Here is a 26,712-nt window from a genome sequence, read left to right as displayed (position 1 = left end):
ATAGCGCTTCTAGACATTAGGACACACACACACACACACACACACACACACACACACACACACACACACACACACACACACACACACACACACACACACACACACACACACACACACACACACCATGTACTTACCACCCCATCATGATCCTTGTATTCCAGCTCGATAGTAAAGTTTTCCGTCATGATAGAAAACGCCAGTGTCGCCTCGACCACGGCGTTCATTTCCTGCACCGCCTTGCTATCGGTGACGAGCGACTTGCTGTAGTGGGGGCACGCCTTCATGTTTAAGTCGTGGCCGACAGGGTTCTTGTAGTTACTCACGTAGCAGGTTTTGCCGTCTCCCTTGCATTTGTAGAAAGATCTTGGGGTTTTTGAAAGAGAGAGAGAGAGAGAGAGAGAGAGAGAGAGAGAGAAAGGGGGGGACGAACAATTAATTATTGTCATTCGTGGTGCCACGAGAGAGGAACGAGAGTGAGAAAAACAAGTTCAAGACGAGACGAGACCGATACTCACTTGCAGACGAACTTTTCATAGCTGAGACAAGTGTAGGCACAATTTTCTTCTTCATGCATCTTTACTTGGATCTGTGAGGGAGGAGGTAGGAGAGGCGTCACAGAGAAAAGTCTAGGAAGTCTACAGAGAATCCTTGTAAGTACAGAGCTAAATTAAATGGATTTATTTATTTATTTATTTTAGCTCGTAACCCTTGTTCTGCCTCGTGCATGCATCAACTATAAAAATAAAAGTGGTATTGGAGAAAGGGAAGCAATGCAGGGAATGAGAGAAAGACACAGACAGACAGACAGACAGACGGACGGTTAGAAAGGAGGAGGGGACGATGGGAGAAAGTCAGAGTTAGCATTAAAAAAAAAAAAATCCTAAGTGGGCTTTTTTTATATTACATATCAAAATTTAGTTCTTTATCATAGATAAATATGGTCTATATATGTACGAATACATAAAAAAAATGTATAAGTAGTCAAGCCTGACCCGTTCATTTCCAGTAAGGTACAAGTTAACAAAGGCTTTGCCCAACCATACCAACCTGTCTCAGCATGACCTAAACAAGTGTCTGTTCTTAATTAACAGAAAGTGTCAGTCTTTCAAGATATAACTCCCCTCGTGACTTCTGGCACCTAGCTAAAAACATCTCTAATAACTTTGCTTCTTCATCTTTCCCTCCTTTATTTCAACCTGATGGCACCACTGCCATCTCATCTATTTCTAAAACTGAACTCTGCTCAAACCTTTTGCTAAAAACTCTACCGTGGATGATTCAGGGCTTGTTCCTCCCTCTCCTCCACCCTCCAGCTACTTCATGTTAGCCATTAAAATCTTTCGCAATGATGTTTTCCATGTCCTCGCTGCCCTAAACCCTCGGAAGGCTCATGGACCTGATGGAGTCCCTCCTATTGTTCTCCGAAACTGTGCCTCTTTGCTTGCTCCTTACCTAGTCAAACTCTTTCAACTCTAACAATCAACATCTCCCTTTACTTCTTGCTCGAAGTTTGCCTACATTCAGCCTATTCTTAAAAAGGGTGACTGTTCTAATCCCTCAAACTATCTTCCTATTGCTTTAATTTCCTACCTATCTAAAGTTTTGAATCTATCCTCAACTGGAAGATTCTTAAATATCTGTCACTTCACAACCTTCTATCTGATCGCCAGTATGGGTTCCGTCAAGACCGCTCTATTGATGATGATCTGGGTTTCCTTACTGAATCTTGGTCATCCTCTTTTAGGGATTTTGGTGAAACTTTTGCTGCTGGTTTAGGCATATCAAAAGTTTTTATCGGAGTCTGGCACAAAGCTTTCATTTCCAGACTGCTCTCCTACGGCTTCTATCCTTCTCTGTGTAACTTTATCTCAAGTTTCCTGTCTGACCATTCTATTGCTGCTGTGGTAGGCGGTCACTGTTCTTCTAAATATATTAACACTGTTCAGGATTCTGTCGTGTCACCCACTCTCTACCTGTTATTCATCAATGATCTTGTAAACCAAACTTCTTGTCCTATCCACTCCTATGCTGATGATACCACCCTGCAATTTTCCACGTCTTTTCATAGACGTCCAACCCTTCAGGAAGTAATCAGTTCTCGCAGGGAAGCCACATAACGCCTGACTTTTGATCTCTCTGAAATTTCTGATTAGGGCAGAGCAACTTTAGTATTGTTCAATGCCTCAATAACTCAATTCCTCCATCTGTCAACTCGACACAACTTTCCAGACAACTATCCCCTCTTCTTCACTGACACTCAACTGTTCCCCTCTCCTATACAAAACATTCTCGGTCTGTCCTTTACTTATAATCTAAACTGGAAACTCCACATCTCATCTCTGGCTAAAACAGCTTCTATGAAGTTGGGTGTTTTGAGTCATCTCCGGCAGCTTTTCTCACCCACCACCCTGGTAACTCTGTACAGGAGCCTTATCTGTATATGTATGGGGGTATGCTTCACATGTATGGAGAGGGGAGGTTCCATTCATACCGCTCTTCATTTCATTTCATTATTAACTCTAAGTAAATGTCTTCAGCCTCTCCCTCTTATCGCCGCAATGTTGTATATTTTGCTGTCTTCTGCCGCTATTTTCATGCTAACTGCTCTTCTGAACTTGCTAACTACATGCCTCCCCTCCTCCTGTGGCCTCGCTGCACAACACTTTCTTCTTTATTTCACCCCTATTCTGTCCACCTCTCTAGTGCAAGAGTTAACCATTATTCTCAATCATACATCCCTTTTTCTGGCAAACTCTGGGACCCCCTTCCTGCTTTTGTATAACTGATTACATATAAATATGAAGAATAACAAAAAATAAATAAATAACCCGCCAAAAAACAATAAAACAACAAAAAAATAATAATCCCCCTCCCAAAAAAAAGTGGGCTGGGTTTTTTAAACCAGGGTTTTTTCCAACCCTGGAGAAAGCAGATACATGAGAAGACATGAGGCCTTTGCTCTGCCTCAGGTACGCAAATAAAAGGAAAACTGTTAAAAGTTAAACTGGAGAAAAGAGAATGGGACGGACAAACAGACAGACAGACAGGCAAACATAAGGATGGAGAAAAGAGAATAAGACGAGCAGACCGATAGACACGATAGACAGAGGGAGGAAAGAGAAGAGAAGGAAGGAGGACTGATTAAGATAACGGACATTCAAACAGGTAGACACGCATAGATGAAAACGAAGGAAGAGAATTAAGGCACTAGGCAAGCTAACATTCAAACTCTTTTACGGCAATTGCGCACTGAGTGAACTTTTTTTCTTACATTCTTTCATAACCACTAGCCAGTCTCCTTTGCACGTGGAAAAAAAAAAAAAAGAGAGACAGACAGACTAGCAAACGAGAGACAGCAATGGTTACCTGAGTCTCGCTGGTTGTAGGCACTCGGTCCTGAAGCTTGTGGAACTGTAGCAGGTAAGGGGCGGGCTCCAGCAGCAACATCGTAGCGTACACGAAGTCACTCATGTCGTGGTCCAACTTTGGGGAGGAGGGTAATCGAACAGTTAGATGTGAGACACTGCAGTGGTTGCGTGATGAAATGGCGTAGATGAGAGGTAAAGGTGGGGAGCTGGACGGACGAGGGGACGAGATGGGTGGTAGGAAGCGGGAAGATAAGATGGAGGAATTCACAAGAGTAAGAAAACGGATGACTGGGTGATTTGAGGGTATGGCACCGCAACAACTAGGTCATATGGCGCTATTAAGACGGGTGTAGGTAGTCCATTAGAACGATGGAAGAAGGAACGAAGTGGGTGGTGGGAATGGATGGGAATGAGAAGAGATTAGTTTCTGAAGGGAAGTAATCGATCAGGGGAGGAATGATTGAAAAAAAGATTAGCGGGATAGGGAGTGAAGGAAGTAGATAGATATTTTTTTTTTTTTTTTCATAGTAACATGAAAGGGATGGGTGAAGGTGAAAAGGAAGAGGTGACAGAAGGAAGAGAACGAATAAGGAAGGAATGGTAGTGTGACACGGAAATGACTGAGGAAAGATGATGAATAGGGAAGGAGTGGGATGAAATGAGCCAACCGAAGAAAATTGAAAAAGTGAGGAGAGATATAGACGGGAATGGGGATATTTTTTCTGTTCTTTCCTCTGTTGCTGATTGGGGATGATGAGAAGGGGATGAGGAGTTGGAGGGAAAAAAAATTATGAAAGATGAAGCTGCACTCCCTCTTCCCATATCAAATCACATGTCCTACGCATCAATTTCTCGCCTCCACTTTCTTATTCATCCCATTCGTTCCTAGTCATACCTACCAATCCCGTGCTCGTGCCCCTCCACTTCTTCCTTACGTACCTGCACCTCCGGGAACCTAACGTAGGAGGACTTGGTCTTTGTCGCCACATAGTCTATTAGCTGTGTTTTGAACTCGCCTGGCATCTGCGAGGCGCCGTGCATCCAGTCACCTGAGGGAGGGAGGGAAGCAGGTTTAGCATCGTGGAAGGAAGGAGGGAAGAATGCATGAGTTTAGTGGAGAAAAGAATGGAGGGGAGGAAGAGGTGTGAATTTTATGGTAAAGGGAAGGAAGGACGAATGAGTTTAATGGAAAGAAGAGAGAGAGATGAAAAGAGTGAATTTAGTGAAGAAAGTAGAGAGGGAACGGAAAAGGTACGAGTTCATTGGAGAAGACGTGAAGAAGGACCAAGAGGTCAGAGGGAAGAAGGCGTGAGGATGGTGAGGACGAGGCAGTGGTGAGAGTCAGGAGATGAGAAAAGTGTTGCAAGTAAGGGAAGGAAGGGACATTACCCGTCTCACATGGTCCTATTGCGTCCATCCCTTGCACTGTTACACACCTCCGAAACTAAACTGGCTGACTTTTTTTTATTCCTTTCCTTTTTTTTTTTTCCTTTCCTAGAGTCCCCCCCTTCTCTCTCTCTCTCTCTCTCTCTCTCTCTCTCTCTCTCTCTCTCTCTCTCTCTCTCTCTCTCTCTCTCTCTCTCTCTCTCTCTCTCTCTCTCTCTCATACACACACACACACACACACACACACACACACACACACACACACACACACACACACACACACACACACACACACACACACACACACACACACACACCCCAAACCACCATCACATCCCCCACAACACGGACTCACCCTCAAAGGTAATCTTCAGCCAGGTTCTGCCCGTGATGTGGTCCATGCACTCGCCAACGTGGAAGGGGTTGAAGTCGTACTCCTGGAAGGACGTCTGCATGTGGAGGAGGTTGACGGTGTCGCGGTAGCTGACCTTGTTGGTGTCGTTGTTGTAGTACACAGTTGCGTCCAATCGTATGGGTAGCGTGGTGCCCTCCATCTCGCCCTCCTGCACTACATCCTCCTGCCGGGTTGAAGAAAGAGAAAGGTGAGGCGGAATGTGATGCAGGGTGCGTAAGAAGAGAGAAATGCAGAGAACATTCGACTGCGTTCATTAAGGATCGCCACAGCATATCAGCCTTCTTCAATCCACTCAGACTTCCGCGCCTTCCTCAGTCACACCCATCAAGCGGCCATCACACTAGTGCTTGTACCGTCGACCTTCCTACAACAATAAAACGTGAGCGTACCCCACCATCGAACGCTGCGTTGTTGCCCGGATCATTCGGGAAAGATTCGAAATGGCCCTGGGTTGTGTTCCCATCTTTTAACATGTGTTATTTATAACATTAGGTCTTAAATCATAAAAATGCCTGGAAAATTTTTGTTTATTACCTATGAATGAAGGCTCTGCGAGTGGGAGATTATTAAAAAGTGAAAATTACCAGTTTACACGTGGAAGAACCAGCTGAGCAGATCTAGACATTGTTTTGATTGTTCTTTTGCATGCAAACTAAGAAAGTGACAAATAACACATCCAGTCAAGAGAGAAAAATAAGATGGAGAATGCTGAGGTTACCCTCACTGAAATGGTGAGAAACTTGCCAACTTTATGGTAAGTGAATTCTTCAGATATTAAGACTTTAAGAAAGGCACACAGGCACACTTCACCGCAGTGCCCCAACAAACGAGACAACTTGATACAACTTTAAGCGAGTCGCATCCACTGCCTGTTTTCTTCCTCGTCCGCCGAAGCAAACTGTCGCACCAGTTTGTTTGCGACATTCAACTTTCTCTGCCCTGCCGCCCACTCTCCTCTCCACAAACGCCTTTTTTATTCACTTTTTTTTTCTTTCACTCCTTCACAAGTTCAATTAAACGTTAGTATGTCACCAGCATCGCTGGAAAACCTTTCTTCAAGTCCGCCATAGTTGTTGTGATAAAAGTCAAAGGACGAGGTTACCGGACGGTAGGAAGACCGTGTGTGTGTGTGTGTGTGTGTGTTTTATGTAGGAGGGACATCGGCCAAGAGCAACAAAAATCCAATAGAAAAAGAGCCCACTGAAATGCCGAAAAGGGTCCGAAGCGGTAGTCAAAAATTGAAGGATAAGTGTCTTGAAACCTCCCTCTTGAAGGAATTCAAGTCGTAGGAAGGTGGAAATATAGAAGCAGGCAGGGAGTTCCAGAGTTTACCAGAAAAAGGGATGAATGATTGTGAATACTGGTTAACTCTTGCGTTAGAGAGGTGGACAGAATAGGGGTGAGAGAAAGAAAAGTCTTGTGCAGCGAGGCCGCGGGAGGAGGGGAGGCATGCAGTTAGCAAGATCAGAAGAGCAATTACCATGAAGATAGCAAGAGATGCACCATTGCGGTGGTGAGAAAGAGGCTGAAGACAGTCTGTTAAAGAAGAGGAATTAAGAACATAAAGAACATGAAAAATAAGGGAACCTACAAGAAGCGACCAGACTTACACGTGGCAGTCCCTGTATGAAATATACCTACCTATTTCCACCATCATCCTCATCCATAAACCCATCAATCTTCTCTTAAGGCTCCCTAATGTCTTAGCACTAACAACATGATTACTGAGTCCGTTCCATTCACCTACCACTCTATTTGAGAACCAATTTCTTCCTATCTTTTTTCTTAAACTTAAATTTTTCAAGCTTGAACTCGTTATTTCTTGTTCTGTCCTGGTTACTGATCCAAAGAATTTTGCTAACGTCCCCCTTATTATAACCCTTATACCACCTAAAGACTTCTATCAGGTCCCCTCAACCTACGTCTCTCTAAAGAATGTAAATTTAACAGCTTCAAACTCGCCTCGTAAGGAATACTCCTTGTCCCCTGTATCCTTTTAGTCATTCGCCTTTGTACTGATTCTAATAGACTTATATCTTTCCTGCAATGTAGGGACCAGAACTGCACAGCGTAGTCTAGATAAGGTCTGACCAAAGCCAAATATAAGTAATACTACTTCAGGCCTTCTACTTTTAACATTTCTAAAAATGAATCCTAATATCCTATTTGCCCTGTTTCTGTCCTCTCTGCATTGATTTTCTAGATGTTGTTCAGAGCTAACTATAACTCCTAAATCTTTTTCGTACCCTGAACCTACCAGAGTTTTGTTGTTTATTGTGTATCTACTGTGTATTTTTTTCTACCTACGCTAAGTACTTTGCACTTGTTGATATTAAACTGCATTTGCCACCTGATGAGACGAAAAGTTTTTTGATTCCACCGTGTCTAGAACAGCCGTATAAGTGGAACCCCCCCCAGACATGTGAAGCATACACCATACATAGACGAATAAGGCCCCTGTACAGAGTTAGTAGCTGGGGAGGGTGAGAAAAACTGGTAGAGACGTCTCAGAGCACCTAACTTCATAGAAGCTGTTTTAGCTAGAGATAAGATGTGAAATTTCCGGTTTAGATTATAAGTAAAGAACAGACAGAGGATGTTCAGTGTAGAGGAGGGAGAGTTGAAGAAGACGGGATAGTTGTCCGGAAGGTTGGGTCGAGTTGATAGATGGAGGAATTGAGTTATTGAGGCAATAAACAATACTAAGTTTGCTCTGCCCCAATCAGAAATTTTAAAGAGATCAGAAGTCAGGTGTTATGTGGCTTCCCTGCAAGAACTGTTTACTTCCTGAAGGGTAGGATGTCTATGAAAAAACGTGGAAAAGTGCAGGGTGGTATCATCAGCGTAGGAATGAATAGGACAAGAAGATTGGTTTAGGAGATCATTGATGAATAATAAGAAGAAAGTGGGTGACAGGACAGAACCCTGAGGAACACCACTATTAATATATTTAGGAGAAGAATAGTGACCATCTACCACAGCAGCAATAGAACGGCCAGAAAGGAAATTTAAGATGAAATTACAGAGAGAAGGATAGGAGCCATAGGAGATTAGTTTGGAAATCAAAGCTTTGTGCCAGACTCTATCAAAAGTTTTTTCATATGGCTAAGGCAACAGCAAAAGTTTCACCAAAATCTCTAAAAGAGGATGACCAAGACTCATTAAGGAAAGCCAGAAGGTCACCAGTAGAGCGGCATTGACAGAACTCATACTGGTGATCAGATAGAAGGTTGTGAAGTGATAGATGTTTAAGAATCTTCCTGTTGACGATAGATTCAAAAACTTTAGATAAGCAGGAAATTTAAGCAATAGGACGGCAGTCTGAGGGATTAGAACAGTCACCCTTTCAAGGAACAGGCTGAATATAGGCAAACTTCCAGTAAGAAGGAAAGGTACATGTTGACAGAGTTGAAAGGCAAGGTGCAAACACCGAGGCGCAGTTTCAGAGAACAATAGGAGGGACCCCATCAGGCCCATAAGCCTTCTGAGGATTTAGGCCAGCGAGGGCGTGGAAAACATCATTGTGAAGAATGTTAATAGGTAGTATGAAGTAGTCAAGAGGGTGGAGGAAAGGGAGGAATGAGCCCTGAATTGTCCAAGGTAGAGTTTTTAGCAAAGGTTTGAGCGAAGAATTCAGCTTTAGAGATAGATGTGATAGCAGTGGTGCCATCTGGTTGAAATAATGGATGGAAAGAAGAAGCAAAGTTATTGGAGATGTTTTTGGCTAGGTGCCAGAAGTCACGAGCGGAGTTAGATCTTAAAAAATTTTGACGCTTTCTGTTAATGAAGGAGTTTTTGGCTAGTTGGAGAACAGACTTGGCATAGTTCCGAGCAGAAATATAAAGTGCATGAGATTCTGGTGATGAAAAGTTCAAGTACCTTTTGTGGGCCACCTCTTTATCGTGCATAGCACGAGAACAGGCTGTGTTAAACCAAGGTTTGGAAGGTTTAAGTCAAGAAAAAGAATGAGGAATGTATGCCTCTATACCAGACACTATAACCTCTGTTATGTGCACACAGAGATGGGTCTCTGACACGGAAAAAGTAGTCATTCCAAGGTAAATCAGCAAAATACATCCTCAGATCCCCCCGCAACTAGGCACCTCCGCTTAGGGGATCCTGAGGAGGGATTGGAGCAATAGAACAAGATACGGATATGAGATTGTGATCGGAGAAGCCCAACTGAGAAGAGAGGGTAACCGCATAAGCAGAAGAATTAGAGGTTAGGAAAAGATCAAGGATGTTGGGCGTATCTCCAAGACGGTCAGGAATACGAGTAAGATGTTGCACCAATTGCTCTAGATCGTGAAGGATAGCAAAGTTGAAGGCTAGTTCACCAGAATGGTCAGTGAAGGGAGAAGAAAGCCAAAGCTGATGGTGAACATTGAAGTCTCCAAGGATGGAGATCTCTGCAAAAGGGAAGAGAGAATGTGCTCCACTTTGGAAGTTAAGAAGTCAAAGAATTTCTTATAGTCAGAGGAGTTAGGTGAGAGGTGTACAGCACAGATAAATTTAGTTTGAGAGTGATAAGTAGTCATAGCTAAATGGAAAACTCAAAAGATTCAAGAGCGTGAGCACGAGAGAAGGTTAATTCATTGCTCACATAGACGCATCATCCAGCTTTGGATTGAAAATGAAGATAGAGAAAGTAGGAGGGAACAGAAAAGGGGGGTACTATCCTTTGCCTCAGAAACCTATGTTTCAGTGAGGAAAAGAAGATGAAATTTAGTAGAGGAGGGGTGATGTTCTACAGATTGAAAATTAGATCTTAGAACGCGAATGTTGCAGAAGTTAATGAAGAAAAGTTGAGGTGGGTGTCAAGACGCTCAGGGTCAATACCAGAAGACTAGTCCGACCTGGGGATATTTGTGGTCCCCTCACCAGATGGAGACATTGAGGCTGGTGTAGGAGTCGCCATGATAATTTTGAATTTTGAGTGAATGGTGTGTGTTATTAGGTGCTTGTAGTTTAGTGTGAAGGAAGAGAGTTGTCCTTAGAGGGCAGGCTGTGACTGCCCCCTTGTGTTGAGACAAAGGGAAACGTTCAATTAGATCACAGCTAGGTTTAATGATAAGTTCACTGCACCCCTTGATCCAGTGTTTTAGACCTCACTGGGAGTAAGTGTGTGTGTGTGTGTGTGTGTGTGTGTGTGTGTGTGTGTGTGTGTGTGTGTGTGTGGGCGTGCGCGCGCGCGCTAGGCAGTCAGAGCTAGCGTCTTGCATAGGAAGATCAAAAGTCAACGGTCGAAGGAAATGCGTTTAAGCGTGATAGCTGCTTTACAAGCATATCTTTTTTCCACTGCATCCATAAACCTCCGCTTAGATCTTTCTCCCTCCTTCCCGTAGATCCCTCTCCAGCATCCTCCTCCCACACTTATTTCTCATCTTGTTTTATGTTTCTGATTTATTCATTCGAAATGCAAAACACACGTATAAAGATGAGAAGTGAAAAATAGATGAAATGCGTATAAAGGTGAGAAGTGAAAAACAGATGAAATGAAAAACCAGAAGTGTGAAAAAAATCGAAGACAAGGTTATTAAGAGGAACTGAAGGGGGAATAAATGAGTTTAAAGGGAAAGGATAGGATGAAAAGGATGTGTAAAAGAAATAGGTACAGGGATAAGGAGTGAGGTGTGGAGAGAAAGGATGAGGATGGCATTGATAATGGGAGAAATAGAGGAAGAAAGAGAAATGTAAGGAATAGAGGGATGGTAGAAGAAAAGGGAGGGGTAAGGTATAGAAGGATGGTAGAAGAAAAGGGAGGGGTAAGGAATAGAAGGATGGTAGAAGAAAAGGGAGGGATAAGGAATAGAAGGATGGTAGAAGAAAAGGGAGAGAGAGAGAGAGAGAGAGAGAGAGAGAGAGAGAGAGAGAGAGAGAGAGAGAGAGAGAGAGAGAGAGAGAGAGAGAGAGAGAGAGAGAGAGAGAGAGAGAGAGAGAGAGATAGTTATTTAGAAACAGGCCATAACAGACCTTGCGGTCCTCACAACGCGACCTGACGTAGGACTACTAAGATAACAGTAGAAGAAAAGGACAAAAAAAGCAGAAGGCTCTCTCACCACCCTCCACTTCCTCTGGCATAAGCCGTAGAGGAAACAGGTCGGTAATAAATACCTTACGGAGTTAGAGAAGGAAAAACCCGAAGGAAATTTTATAGGAAAGTATGAAAATAGATGAAATGAGGTGCCCCATTTCCTGAAAGTAAGGAAATTAATCTTAATAAACAAACGCTGTTAGCCGCAGATTGTAGGCAAAATATTTGTCAAGACGGCGTTTAAAAGTCTATGCTGTTGCAGTCTATCACTTGTCGAGGAAACCCATTCTATAGATTAACTACATGGTGGAAAAAATAATGTTTCGATTCATAAGAGTTGAAGGATATCCGACAATTTTGCAACCGTTTTCTAGTGCGTAATTTGAAATATCTATCGTGAATTATTTACTGCAGTCCATGTTATCAATGCCTTCGATGATTTTAAACGCCTATATTAAGTCACCTCTTAGTCTTCTTTTTGTTAATGAGAATAGTTTTTTTTTTTTTTAAGACGCTCTTCGTATGATTTGTATGATTCGTATGATTTGTTACTCTACGCTGAACTCGTTCTTATTTATCTATGTCTTTCTAGTAATAGGGGCGCCAAACCTGCACGCAGTATTCCAAAAGGGGACGAACTAAAGGTATACAAAGCGAGGACTGTATCAGATTTATATTCAAAAGATCTGCCGATTAAACCAGTTATTTTGATTGCGTTCTTTTCGACTTCTGAACATTGTTGGCTGTGTGTCAAGCTACTCGATATTGTTACTATTAAATAATTTTCGGTGTCTACACTTTTAAGTTGGTTACCACTTAAAATATACTTTGCTTTCTTGTTTCGCTACCCTATGTAAAGCACTTTACACATATCTGCATTAAAACTCATTTACCAGGTTTGCCCCCACTCTGATAACTTGTCTAGATTATTATGTATTGCTACTACTTGTTTGTTAGAGACTACGGAATTCGCTATTTTGGTATCATCAGCAAATTTCAATATTATACTGGTAACACCCTTATCTGTGTCGTTTATATAAACAAAGAAGAGAACAGGTTACATTAGTCCACTTCGATGCCTTTCCATTTATTACTATTCTTTGTTTACGGTTGTTTAGCCAGTTTTCTGCCCATCGCAACACGTCGCCTTGGATACCGTATGATTTTAGTTTAATCAGTAAACGTTTGTGGGGAACTTTGTCGAAGGCCTTTTGAAAATCAAGATATATCTACCGCTTTAGTTTCGTCATGCTGGTTCAGAATATCGTAGAAGTTTAAGAGATTCGTTAAACAACGAGTATGTTTTTCGGAAGCCGTGTTGAGTATTTTTAAGTAGTTTGTTTTCCTTTAAGTGATTAATAAGTTTGCCTCTTATCTTTAAGTGATTAATAAGTTTGTCTCTTATAAGTGTTTCTAGCATTTTGCATACAACTAAAGTTAATTGGCTGGTACTTGCATGTTAAAGATTTACTGCTTTTTTAAAAATCGGGGAGAGAGAGAGAGAGAGAGAGAGAGAGAGAGAGAGAGAGAGAGAGAGAGAGAGAGAGAGAGAGAGAGAGGAAGTAGCAATGTAACGAGAAAGAAAAGAGGGAACAAAAATGGGAATGGAAAGAACAACAGGAAGGAGAGATAGAGAGACGTATATGATAACAAAAAAGGGGATGATGGATAAAACTTAACATAATAAAGAAAAAGCATAAAATTAACACCGAAAGAGTTTAGAAAACTCTCTCTCTCTCTCTCTCTCTCTCTCTCTCTCTCTCTCTCTCTCTCTCTCTCTCTCTCTCTCTCTCTCTCTCTCTCTCTCTCTCTCTCTCTCTCTTACCGAGTTGAAGTAGTAATCGACGACCACTTTCTTGAACATTACTTGATTCTCTGTGTCGTAGATGTCGTCCCTCACAGCACTCCAGCGAGTCGTCTTGATGCCCCTAGTCTCGGAGAACCCGCTGAACACGTACCTGAATGGTAGAGGAATATTAAGGCTGCAGTAGTAACAAAAGTACATGTGTGGCGAGGGAAGGTGAGGGCAGTAGCAGTACCAAGAACAAGAGTAACATAAATATCTCATCCTGGAGACCACAGACAACACCAAAACAAGACGACCAGTTAAGACACAGAACAGTGGGAGCCGTTACAAAGACTTATCCCACGAACATTACTGGAATGGACTGGGCTAGACAGAGCGGCAATACCAGCTGAGGGAGAGGAAAAGGAGATACGAGTATTACAGGAAATTCCAGTGTGAAAGGGAAAAGAAAAAGTAATACCAGGAAACTATTCGTGTGTGGGAAATTAGCGAAGAAGAAGAGAGAGGGGGGGAAGGAGTGATTAAGCTAAGCAATGGTTATAGAAATCATGAATAGACCAGGAAATAAGAAATGGGATTAATTACAATAATGAGTGAAACGTAGAGGAGGAGGATTACAATAATGAGTGAAACGAGAAGGAGGAGGAGGAGGATTATAATAATGAGTGAAACGAGGAGGAGGAGGAAGCGAAGAAAGAAGAGAATAAAAAAAGGGAAAAGGAAGGAAGAGGAGAAAGAAGAACGAAAGGAGGAGGAATGTAATGAATAAGTCAGTAGCAACAACAACAACAAACACTTAATTCGCCATCTACAACTAAACCCTCTTCTCGCTACCTCCGCCCATCCGCCCCCAAATCCAAAAAAAAAAAAAAAAAAAAGGTCGCTTTTCCCTGCACGCACTTGTCATCAAGGTGGAAGAGGTGGTCTGGATCTGCCATGATGATGCCGCCGAGGGTGGTGCTACTTATCTGGTTCCCGAACTGGTTGTCGTCGAGGGCATGCATCTGGCACTCCCCTGTGTTGAAGTCGATGCGGTACTCGATTCCTGGTGCAAAGGGTTAGTGGGTAAGAGGATCGTGAGAACATAACATCAAGAAAATAAAAGGGAAGCTGCAAGAAGCTATTAGGCTTATATGTGGCATTCCTTGTATAAAACATAGATACCTATTTCCACCTATAATTCCCATCCAAAAAATTGTCTACTCTTCTTCTAAAGCTCTCTAATGATTAAGCCGTAACAACCTTTTTTTTTTTTTCACGTAGGACGAAAAAAAAAAAAAAAGCCCACTGAGGTGCCGGTCCCAGTAGAGTCGAAAGTGTTAGTCAAAAATACAGGATAAGTGTCTTAAAACCTCGCTCTTGAAAGAGTTTGTCATAGGAAGGTGGAAATAAAGAAGCAGGCAGGGAATTCCAGACTTTATCAGAGAAAGGGATGAATGATTGAGAATACTGGTTAACTCTTGCATTAGAAAGGTGGACAGAATAGGGGTGACAAAGAAGAAAGTCCTGTGTAACGAGACCGCGGGAGGAGGGGAGGTATGTATTTAGCAAAATCAGAAGAGCAATTGGCATGAAAATAGCGGTAGAAGATAGCAATAGATGCAACATTGTGACAATGAGAAAGAGGCTGCAGACGGTTAGAGGAGAGGGGCTGATAAGACGAAAAGCTTTTGATTTCACCCTGTCTAAAAGAACGGCATGAGTGGAACCTACATCCCCAGCCCACCCCCCCCCTCCATACATGTGAAGCATATTCTATACATGGACGGATAAGGCCCCTGTACAAAGTTAGCAGCAGAGGTGGGGATGGGATGAGAAACTGGCGGAGACACCTAACTTCATAGAAGTTGTTTTTAGCTAGAGATGAGATGTGAAGTTTCCAGTTTAGATTATAAGTAAAGGACAGACCTAGGACGTTTAGTTTAGAAGAGGGTGGCGGATGAGTGTCAATGAAGAAGAGTGGATAGTTGTGTGGAAGGTTGTGTCGAGTTGACGGATGGAGGAATTGAGTTTTTGAGGCATTGAACAATATTAAGTTTGTGCTGCCCCATTCAGAAATTTTAGAAAGATCAGAGGTCAAGCATTCTGTGGCTTTTCTGCGTGAACTGTCCTGAAGGGTTGGACGTCGACGAAAAGACGTGGCAAAGTGCAGGGTGGTATCATCACCGTAGGAGTGGATAGGACAAGAAGTTTGGTTTCGAAGGTCATTGATGAATAATAGGACGGCACAGAATCCTGAGCAACACCACTGTTAATAGATTTAGAAGAACAGTGACTGTCTACCACAGCAGCAATAGAACGGTTAGAAAGGAAACGAGATTAAGTTAGAGAGAAAGATAGAAGCCTTAGGAGGGTAGTTTGGAAATCAAAGCTTTGAGTCCATTCCATTCATCAACCACTCTATTTGACAAGCAATTCCTTTTTTTGTATTTTTTTTACCTAACTTTTTCAAACTTAAAACCATTATTTTTTGTTCTATCTTGTTTACTGATCTGTATTCTGAAATGCTTTGCTCTCTCATCGCGATTGTTTTCGAAGGCCACAGTGGCGATAACCTAGGTTCTCAAGAGTGTTTTTCTTCTGTTGATAATGTAGGAATTGATCACTGGAACCATGAAAACGTTCTTAAACCCATGTGTTATTTCAACTAGAGCCTTTTGAAAGTAATTAAAGTGCCGCGCAGAAGTGTTTCAGGATATGGTCCAGAGTGCAAGGAGAGCAAATGAAGTGAGGAGGTGGACAAGGAGGAAGACGACGACGAGGCCGGGAACGTTTGGGGAAAAGGAAGGAGTGAATTGGAGGGTTTATGGAGACGAGTCAAGAGATAGTGGAAAGGAAAGGGAAAGATGATGATTACGATCACGAAATAAAACGAGGACGAAGGTAGAAAGAAAACAATAAAAAGATCGATGATGAAAAAAGAATAAGCAGGAAAAGGAAGGAATGGTACCGTATGTTGAGGGTAAAGAAGACAAGTAAAAAAGGAATAGGAAGATTACAAGAACAAGGACAATGAAGAGAATGAGGAAATGTACTGTACCTACAGAATAAGAACGAAATGGGAAAAACGAGGAGAGGAAAACAGAACTGATGACCAAACAAGGAAAGTCGAAAACCATAATAATTCAATAAAGGGAATGAATAAGATAAAAACGTAAGACGAAGAAAGGGACAAAGAACAAATGGGAAATAAAAAAACGAGGATAAGATGACGGTAGGGAGAAAACCTAATAAGATGACCAAATAATAGAAGCTGCGCAAGGGCGAGAACGAGAACAAGAACCAGAAAGAGAAGTAGAATCATGACAAGAACGAGGATCAGAAAGGAGCAAACTAGAAGCAGAATGGCGACGAGAACAAAAACCTAGAAGGGAACTGCTTGATATTAGAAGAACAAAGACGAGAAGGAAGAGAAACAAGGACATTAAATATCATAAGCAGCACAAGAATAAAAACTAGGAAAAAGATCACTTGCTAAAACCGAAACCCAAGGAGAAAACAAATAGTTACTGTAGAACAAGTACCAGGAAGAGAACCACCAGCACTAGGAGCAGAATAAACACGAAGACCAGGACGAAGGACTCACCTGTGTTATAGTCGTGGATGCTCTTGTAGGTGGCCTCTGGATCCTGAGTATCCTGGCCTGGGTTCATGTCCAAACGAAGGAGGTGCTTCGCGCTATCGTAGTAGAGCTGACGGAGGACGGAGGAAATGGAAGCGTCAGGCAGTGATGGAAGAAAGGAAAAGTAGAGCTGGCTGAAGGACGACATGGGCATGGAGGCATTTGACAGGAATAGAAAGAACGGAAGAGGAGAGCTGATGAAGAGGGAAGATGATGCAAGCGTTTTAGGCAGGAATAAAAGAGGAAGGAGGAAAAATGAAGAAACGAGAAGTAGACATGTTTGACACGGGATAAGAATGAGGAAGAGTCACATAGATATGCAGGCCATAACAGATCTTGCGGTCCTCACGAGGTGACCTGACTAAGGACTACTAAAGTGATATTAGAAGAAAAGATCGCAAAGCAGAAGGCTCTCTCCCAACACTCCACTCCCCACGGCATAAGCCGTTATGGAAACAGGTCGGAAATAATTGCCTTTCGTGGTTATAGAAGTAAAAAAACAGAAGAAGGTTTTATAGGAAAGAATGAAAATGGATGAAATGAGACAAAGGAGTTTAATCTAAACAAAAGCTGTCAACCGCAGATTGGAGGCAATCAAGACGGCGTTTAAAAGTCTCTGTGGTGTTGCAGTCTATCATGTCTCGAGAAAACCCATCCCGTAGGTTAATCACACGATGAAAAAAAATAAATAAATAAATAAATTTTTTATTCATGGGAGTTGAAGGATTTCCTAACAATTTTGCAACCGTTTTCTCGCGTGTGATTTGAAGAGTCTATCGTGACATCCTGCAGTCCACGTTTTCAGTGCCTTCGATGATTTTAAACACCTGTATTAAGAGGTGGACTCTCTTAGGAACTATAAGCTTCAAGAGATGATTGATGGGTTTCCATTGGTGTTTTTTCCTCCGTTAATGATGTACAGAATCTGTGTTGAGTCATGAAGTCTTTGTAAATTCCAAGGTTTCATTTTAATTAGATTGTTTTAAACTGCTATTAAAATAATAAAAACCTTCTTGAAAGTCGCCATAACTTTTAATAGAACTTCTTAAACTATTACTAAAATCATGAAAACATCTTAAACTATTACTAAAATCATGAAAACAATCTTGAACTTCTTAAACTGTTGTTAAAAGTATGAAAACAATCTTGAAAAGGCCAGTAACTTTCACTAAAGGCTGCCAAGCTCTTAATGGAGTCATGAAAACTTTGAAAAACTCAAGAACTTCCACTGGAGCCTGTTAAAAGTAGTCGAGGTGAGACATTAAATCGCCTGAAAATATGCTCTTCCTGCACACTCACCCAGGTCTTAATGACGAAGGACTCAATGACACCTTCTAGAGGCCACAAGACTATCTCCATGAACACCTGGAATCGGCTGGGAGCGTTCGGGGGTTTGACGTAGTGTGGGTCCAGCGTCTTCCTGTCTGTGCAATCCAGACCACCCCTCACCTTTGATGAGAAAGGAAGGAAGGAGGCTAAAGTTAAATTAGGTTGTGTTAGAGATAAAAGAAAGGATATGTTTGGTTAGGTTTGTGCTGCTTTTATGAGGAGACAGACAGACAAATGCAGAATCAGCATTAGTTAAAGTGAAAGACTAGAATTAACAAACTATGTTGATTATGTGTGTGTGTGCGTGTGTGTGTGTGTGTGTGTGTGTTTAGTCCATACGAGTACTTACATACATACATACATACATACATGCAACAATACGTACCAAGAACCTTTTCCTCCGGTCGGGTGCTACGAAAGGCTTGAAGTCAGTGTATTCGTAGTAAACTGTCTGATTTTTCTCAGCTACTTCCACGTTCCACGGGTCGCCCTGGAAACCGTTCACCTGTTGGGAGGGGACCACCTTTTACGACACCTGGATATAAAATACTAATTGCAAGTGTGAAGCGATACACATATTACCAGTGAGCAACAGCAGCAGCAACAGAAATACTCCGTCTTGGTTATCCCGTCCGTACAAATAGTGTGGCAGAGACCATTTCTGACCTGTTGCAGCAAGTACACACACACACACACACACACACACACACACACACACACACACACACACACACACACACACACACACACACACACACACACACACACACGCGCGCGCGCGCGCGCACACACTGGAGGACAGAACTCCTAACCTTCCTGCTTAATTATATAAGGTCACAGCTTCTTAGCTTGTGTTTAATGCCTTTTCTGGTAGGTGAATTTCGCACCAGCGTGAAAACATAGAGAATTCGTCTCCGCCCGGCCAGGAATTCGAACCAGAAACCTCTTGGGCGTGACCCTACCTTGCTAACCCCACCGCATGACTGCATAAGGCCCTTACCGTGATAAGCAGTGGCGCCTGCAGACTGATGCCGTCCAGAGAAGCACCGTATGGCATCAGCCAGTCATCGGCGGCGAAATAGTAGTCGATGATGTGCTTGCTGGGGTGGTAGATGGTCCATCGGAAAGCCCTAATGTCCCGCACCGTTGTCTCGCCTCCGAATGTCTGTCGGGGGAGAGGGGTTTTTACTGGTGGCTGCATGTCACAAAGGTTTTAATATTGTATGTAGTTAGTGGTAATAAACAACTGGTGGTTATTGGTCACTTTTGCCTAGACAAGTGATGGTTCTTATTTACTTAGTTCTAATTCATTTCCAGATAAAATGGTTCCAATAACTTTTACTTATATAATTGATGGCTCTAATAATTTGGTTTTGACTTATCTTCTAGACACCTTAAAGAAAAAAAAAGAAAAAAGAATAAGTCCGTTCACTTGAACCGTGCATCTGGAGCCTAGCCTGTATTTGTAACAGCTCTGCTGGCTGCTCTCTCGCTCGCACGCACTGTCGCTGACACACATGCTGTCGCGATACATGCTTCTTTATTATCCGCCTTAATTCTTCATGAACAAAATAGACCGCTTTGGTTCATACCATTAAACACAGCAACTCCAGTATTTTTTTACCAAATGTCTGTGAGACAAAAAATAAAGACGTTACGACAAGTTGAAGAGATAGCATGGAGGCGAAATCTTCAAACAATTCTTTTTTTTTCTCTCTCTCTGTTATTTGCAGCGTTTATCATATTATTTTCTGATTAAACCATCTCACCATATAACGGAAAGCCTTCTCTACAGAATACCACAGGCAATTTGTAGATAAAGTTAAATATACACGAAGCTTTTTATGAAAACATGTCGCATCGCTTTAAATCACCGATGGAGAATCTGCTGCGCACTGACGCACGTGATAAGCTATCGTATCATAATCCTCGCTCACGAGCACAGAGGAAGGCTGCGGGTGATTGGTCATCCAGTAACAACCTCGATCAGAGTCAGCCAGTCAGCGGTGCTGTTACAGATTTATCCTAGGAGATACACGGTCCGAATGAACGGACTTGTGCACTTCTTTGTGATTGACCTAGACAACTGATGGTGTGTGGTTACTTTTGCTTAGATAATTACTGCTTTTCATTTACTACAGTTGCTAGCCATTCAGTTTGGCCGTCCAAAATTTCGGGTGATCCTAAGCATTATTACTAAGAACACATAGTGTCTTAACTGGCGTCTCCGGATTTACGACACCTACCTACAGGTTTGATTTAATGAATGCCCCTGATTTATCCTTCATAGTCACTGGTGTCCTTTAAAACAAGAAGCCGCTGATTTGATGGATGTAGGAAATGTTCAGAAGCGAAAAAAAGAGGAAAGAAAGTGATGGTGAAGATTAAAGGGGAACAGATGATAGGGAGTTAATTAAGTGATAGCAGGTGGTGAATGTTGGAAGGAAGATGCGGGATTTCTAGACTCACCGCATCCTTGCCGAAGTCCTTAGGGATCCTGAGGAGGGCTGAGGGGCCGTACAGAATGTTGTCTCCCGAAGATATGGAGAAGTTGTAGTTCCAACCCCACAGCCGGTAATTGTCCTCCATCCCCACCCTGCGGAGCGTCCAGGCAGCCGCGACCCAACACGCACACACACACACACACACACACACACACACACACACACACACACACACACACACACACACACACACACACAAAAAAAAAAAAAAAAAAAAAAAAAGTAAATAGATAAAATAATAATAATAATAATAATAATAATAATAATAATAATAATAATAATAATGATTAATGATTAATAACAAAAACAATATATATATATATATATATATATATATATATATATATATATATATATATATATATATATATATATATATATATATATATATATATATATATATATATATATATATATATATATATATATATATATATATATATATATATATATATATATATATATATTATTTCGCATCTTTGAGATCATGAACTGTGTGTGTGTGTGTGTGTGTGTGTGTGTGTTTAACCTGCATATATTTTTATAAGGTTAAATCAACCTCGTAATGTCCCTCCCGTTCTTTATACCAAGTCGCCATATTTCCTGTAAATCTATGTGTACTATTTTTGTGTGTTGGTGTGTGTGAGAGAGAGAGAGAGAGAGAGAGAGAGAGAGAGAGAGAGAGAGAGAGAGAGAGAGAGAGAGAGAGAGAGAGAGAGAGAGAGAGAGAGAGAGCTGCCTGACACTAACGTTTTTACACTGCATGTCTCTCCCACCACCAGGAAGAACTGCTGGTTGGAAGTGTAGTAGTTGTTGGTGGTTGAGATTCCCTTGGACACCACCTCCACCACGCCCTTTTTCTCCTTGATGTCGTACAGCTCGTCCACCAGCATGGTCGCCCCGGGGTCCTGTCAGGTGGGAGGATCACACACACACACACGCACACACACACACACACATACACACACAGTTAGCTAGATGATTCATTGACCACAAAACTAATAAAAAATATATATATATATCATACATTTATTATATTAAAAGAAAAATTAACGCAATATGAAACTTTTAATGAATATAAATTTAATAACACACACACACACACACACACACACACACACACACACACACACACACACACACACACACACACACACACACACACACACACAAGCACTGAAAAAAGACACTTTATTATTTTACATTATCATATTTTGAATCATTTTTATTATTATTATTATATTTGACAATTTATTTAATCTTTTTTATTTTTTCTTAGTTGTCATCCCGTTGAGATGAAAATTACATTACAAATTCCGTTAACACATGACCAAAACTGTAGTCTGGTTATAAGTGTCACCGAGATGTTTCATACAGCAGACTGTCACATGCAGGTTCGACATATTTATCTCATTCTCTGCAGCATTTCAAAGGACTGGTAATTTTACTTCTACTTCGTTGGAATAAACGCTGTAGGATGCTTTTAAAAACTATCGTAGTCTTCCATCTTTCTCGCTGTAAGTCCTTTATTCAGCCACTCTAGCCTTCTCCGTGAGCCATAGGGACGACCTCGTATTGTCAAATCTAAAGTATGTTTTTTAACCGAAGTTGATTTTATTACATCTCTTTGTAATACGTTGCGGCGTAGTTACAATGCCATTGAATCAATCAGTGAATCAGTTTGTCACTCTCTCATGGACTCAATCACTCATTCAATTAGTCACTAGTCTTAAAACCATCACTTAATTCCTGTTACATCCCTTCCTCTCCAGCCTTTCTCCTATTCCCATTCTTCGTTTCCGTTTCTTTTCCTTCCCACCTCTATCTGCTCTTCCTTCCTTTTTTTTCCCGCCTCTTTTTTACCCTTTCTTCTCTTTCTTCTATTACTTTCCGCTCCTCCCTGTCCTTTCCTTCCTCTTCCTTTCTTTCTTTCCTCCATGCCCCGTCCCGTGTTAGTCATAAATGACGAAAGATGAATTGAACCCCTTCTTAAGCTAAACCCACCATTACACGTGCCCACACTCACGAGGTCTGGGAAGTTGACGGTGAGGTAAGAGTCATAAGAGTCCTCCACCACCTTCCAGATGTCAGGCAGGTCCGGTGTTTCTCCCTGACCCGCCACCATCACTGCCAACACTGCCACTACCACCACCGTCACTTTTATCGCCTCCTGCAGGATAGAAATATCAGTGGAAACCCTGAAAATTTTAGCAGAATGATTAGGCCATGAAAAGCATCAACCTCTGATATCGACACAGGTACAGTCGAGGATAGCGAGAACATAAGAAAATAAAGGGAAGCTGCAAGAAGCCATCAGGTCTACACGTGGTAGTCCTTGCATGAAACATAGTTAGCTATTTCCACCTATCATTCCCATCCATGGATTTATCTAATCTTTTAAAAATAAAATAAACTTTATTAAGCTTGAACCCATTATTTCTTGTCCATCCTGATTACTGCATTACCGTCAGCATGGACCAAGTGGAATTTGGTCTGCCTTGACTGACCAGTCGCTACAAAAAGACAAACACACACTAGCTGGTCAGTGTTCCTCGCCACGCTAGTCGGTACACAGGCCACAAGAAAGAGTACCACTTCAGAAGATACCGCACTGCGCCAGATCCGTTCCAATCCGGACATTGCGTTACGTCCTTGTTACAAAGCATTTCAGTGACGTTTTCAGGATCGGGCAATTATTCTAAACACGGTCTGTCTTTCCCTCGAGGAGTGTCTTCTGTGGTGATGCCGTGTGCTGCGTGTTTATGCTTATGAGAAAAAGATGTATGAGGAGGGGAAAAAACAAACAAATGTTGTTCAAATAATGTGTGTGTGTGTGTGTGTGTGTGTAACGGATGTCGAAATATTATGCTACATCTCGCCAATCCCCAACCAAAATCTCCAACATGCTGGCACGGTTTGGAACATGGCACTTCTTTTGATTTCCACGTGGATATAAAGGAAGGGATTGATAAAAGGATGAAAAACGAGAGAACAGCAAATGAGCGATCAATAAGAAAAAGAACATGCGTAAGGCGAAAAACGTATTACGAAATTAGAATAAGAAAAATGCAAAGAGCAATACGAAGGGCTTGTTTATGATGCATAAGAATACGTCTAGAGACAGTGATGCCTCCTAAACAGAGAAGGACAGATATCTGATAGTAATAAAGCCATGAATAAGACATGAAACGATTACTTCCTATCAGTTTTCCTCAAGAGCTTTTAGAAGTCAACCCAAAGTAGACTATAAATCTACAATGGCGGGAGAGAAGCTGATACAATGGAACCTCGGTTCTCGAACTTAATTCATTCCTAAATGCCGTTCGAAAACCGAAACTCTTTTCTCCATAGGAATCAAATGATTAATCCGTTCCCAGATACTACCCTACACTGTCTTAACGGCTTATGACAGACGCTCCCACAGCCAAGATGGCTGCTTCACATCATCTCCAGCTTACAAATTATTTATCCAGAAAGGATGTATTGAATGAACACAGAACTCATCAGAAGATACTGTTTAGGCCATGGAGGTATTCTCTTTATCACCGATCTAGTGAGGGAAGCTTTAGAGGGACACAGAGATGAGCAACTCATTACGACCAAGGTGAAGGTGATCATAACACTTAGACATCTTGCTGCTGAAAAAAAAATACTGGAAAAATGCAATTATGCAGTAGCGATGGTGTTCGGGGTCACTGAGAGAACCATAGGTGGCTCGGGATTACAGCTGAGCGCCGAAAACTGTTGGTTTACACCGCGGCTTTTAAACGAGATCACATTTCCCATATTTCAAAGATTGAATTAGTCTTACTCTATCTCTCTCTTCCAAATATATAAAAACGAAGTAGATATTTATAGAAACTATAAATTAGTAATAAACGGCAGCTTTTGTTGTGTTTTGATATTTGAAATCAAGTAATTTTGTTATAGAACTGAATTATGGTACCACAACCGAAGTAATAATGATTTTAAAATTTTGTTCGAAAACCGATTTATTCGAAAAGGGGAGGCGTTCGACTGTATTTGCCCAAGTACATAAGATATCCTCAGAGAAATAGAAAGCCCAAAGAACACCAAATCACCAAGAGCAGGTGAAATTTTCCCTCATGTGACAAAGGCGTAGTTTGCGTATCTTTGACGAAATTCTTTAAGAAGTCAATAGCTACGAGTGCAGTGCCCCATTTGTACAGAAACGCCAATGTGGTTCTGATATTTAAGAAAGAGATAGAAGCGAAATTTCAAATTGCCACCCTATTAGTTTTACATCAGATTAGGCAAAATGCTGTAGTCTGTTATACCTAAAAGAGCGGGAAGGTTAATCCACTCAAGGCAAGACACAAACGTATCACAGGAACCTTGACACATTGTTTGAGTGGGCAGAAAATGGGAAACACAACCCATTAACAAATGCGGTGTTTCCCATTCAGATAGAAAAACACTGCAAATAATTATACTTTGAAAGACACGAGCATAACTAGATTTATTTCAGAAAAAAAAAAAATGGGGGGAACGATAATAACCCTCGATCTCCGGTGTAGGAAGTAGTACATTAGAGCATACAAAAGAACATACATAGTTATTTTATCTGTTAATGGGAACATAAGTAATAAAAACGCACATATGATTCCAAGCTTATCCTAAGCTTTAATTTGACCGTACTTTGATTATGATGTACAGTGCTGGTCTCCTTGTTACAGAATGGACGTAGATAGGCTGAAATCTGTGCAAGGAAAAATTACTAGGATGCTCCAGGGCCCAAAATTGTACCTTGTCAGGACAGGTTAAAACACTCTGCTGCAATTGGAAAGGTGTAAGGGGCGCGGTGGAATGGTAGAAATACTTAAAGAGTTCAGCAAAGAAAATGTAAATCAGCAAGGTGCTTTTGGTCAGAAAACAAGTTAAAAGTCGTAAGAATGCTTGTAAACTAGACATATTTTGATTGAAAACGCATGTAGGCAAAAAATTGATTACAGATTGGACTGTGGATGAGCGGAACAAACTTAATAAGACAGAGCGCGGTAGATTAACAGACATTAGGTAGATGGTCAGGAACCATCTACCAATCAATCAACCAATAAATTTCTGCCTCTCTCAACTTCCTTGCCATTGCTGTCCTCGAAACTAAAGAAAATGCAAATGAGTCATAGCAATGCAACCACGAAGCAGTAGTCTTGGATCTTCATACGTAGTTCCAAAATTTATCAACCAAAGTCATCATCAGCATTGGAGGTTGATTGAATTATGGTGCCTCAAATGCATTTTAAGGTCCAGGTCAAGGTCACGAGAGAGCTGCCTCCCTCACGAAGAAACTGGTCTAACCCAGGACGGCTTCTTGGTAGGAAAGGTAACACTCTCGTAAACCTAGAAGGTACTATGTAACTATGAATTTTGCTGCACTGCATCAAACTCCCTCTACTACATAGTACTCCTAATACTCGGACACGACGAGGAAATATTAAAAGTTCCCTGACATACTTTGTTCACTACCTCTGTCATAGTATGTATAGGCGACACTACATAGTTTATCTGTCTGTCTTTCTCTAAACGCGGCTGCGTCACCGTTAACATAAACAGTTATTTAGTCCCTGAAGTATCAACTAGACCACTTAAGAAATAGCGTTTAAGAACCGGAATCTATCAGTCCTTAAAAAAATCATTTAAGGGATTGCAGCCACAGTTCAAACGCCTTAACTCCAGCTTAGGGAGACCAGAACACACCAAGACACCCGCAGTCATCAGGACTCACCATGTTGACGATGCGACGGTGATGCGAACTCTGGCCAGCGCCGCCTCTCCGCCACTCGCTATCAGTACTCGCCGCCCCTCACACACACACACACACACACACACAATGCCACCTAACACCAACAATATACAAAGGATAAGCAAGCATTCACACACACACACACACACACACACACACACACACACACACACACACACACACACACACACACACACACATTGCCATCATTATCACCACCACCATGATCATATGATTCCACAGCGAGGCAAAGTCTCCTCCACTCAAGAATTATAAATAGTTTTGTCTCTCTCTCTCTCTCTCTCTCTCTCTCTCTCTCTCTCTCTCTCTCTCTCTCTCTCTCTCTCTCTCTCTCTCTCTCTCTCTCTCTCTCTCTCAGCTGCTTGTCTGTTCCAGGCCACCCCTAACAAAACTCCTTATTTCATCTCTCCATCATCAGTCTTCTTTGTTTTCTTTTACCATTTGTCTAATTTTGTAACGTAA

The 26,712-nt window shown here is 41.7% G+C and overlaps 1 protein-coding gene across 1 annotated transcript in view; it reads right to left on the bottom strand.

The window, feature by feature from the left end:
* Positions 1-26,366, bottom strand: part of LOC135113408 (uncharacterized) — a 32,825-nt gene extending 6,459 nt beyond the window's left edge. The window contains exons 1-15 of the mRNA XM_064028669.1: positions 26,212-26,366; positions 22,492-22,635; positions 21,216-21,373; positions 20,431-20,557; positions 18,962-19,126; positions 18,347-18,466; positions 17,932-18,081; positions 16,597-16,702; positions 13,911-14,055; positions 13,029-13,161; positions 5,110-5,332; positions 4,308-4,417; positions 3,367-3,483; positions 516-586; positions 135-363 (exon numbers count right to left, since the gene is read on the bottom strand). Coding sequence (XP_063884739.1) covers positions 135-363; positions 516-586; positions 3,367-3,483; positions 4,308-4,417; positions 5,110-5,332; positions 13,029-13,161; positions 13,911-14,055; positions 16,597-16,702; positions 17,932-18,081; positions 18,347-18,466; positions 18,962-19,126; positions 20,431-20,557; positions 21,216-21,373; positions 22,492-22,635; positions 26,212-26,214 — 2,001 coding nt within the window. The 5' untranslated portion in view covers positions 26,215-26,366. The remainder of the gene's footprint in view (positions 1-134; positions 364-515; positions 587-3,366; positions 3,484-4,307; positions 4,418-5,109; positions 5,333-13,028; positions 13,162-13,910; positions 14,056-16,596; positions 16,703-17,931; positions 18,082-18,346; positions 18,467-18,961; positions 19,127-20,430; positions 20,558-21,215; positions 21,374-22,491; positions 22,636-26,211) is intronic.
* Positions 26,367-26,712: the final 346 nt, after the last annotated feature.

The sequence above is a fragment of the Scylla paramamosain genome, chromosome 2, assembly GCF_035594125.1.
Source record: "Scylla paramamosain isolate STU-SP2022 chromosome 2, ASM3559412v1, whole genome shotgun sequence".
In the NCBI taxonomy this organism is placed as follows: domain Eukaryota; kingdom Metazoa; phylum Arthropoda; class Malacostraca; order Decapoda; family Portunidae; genus Scylla; species Scylla paramamosain.
This window is presented reverse-complemented; position numbering and strand designations above follow the sequence as displayed.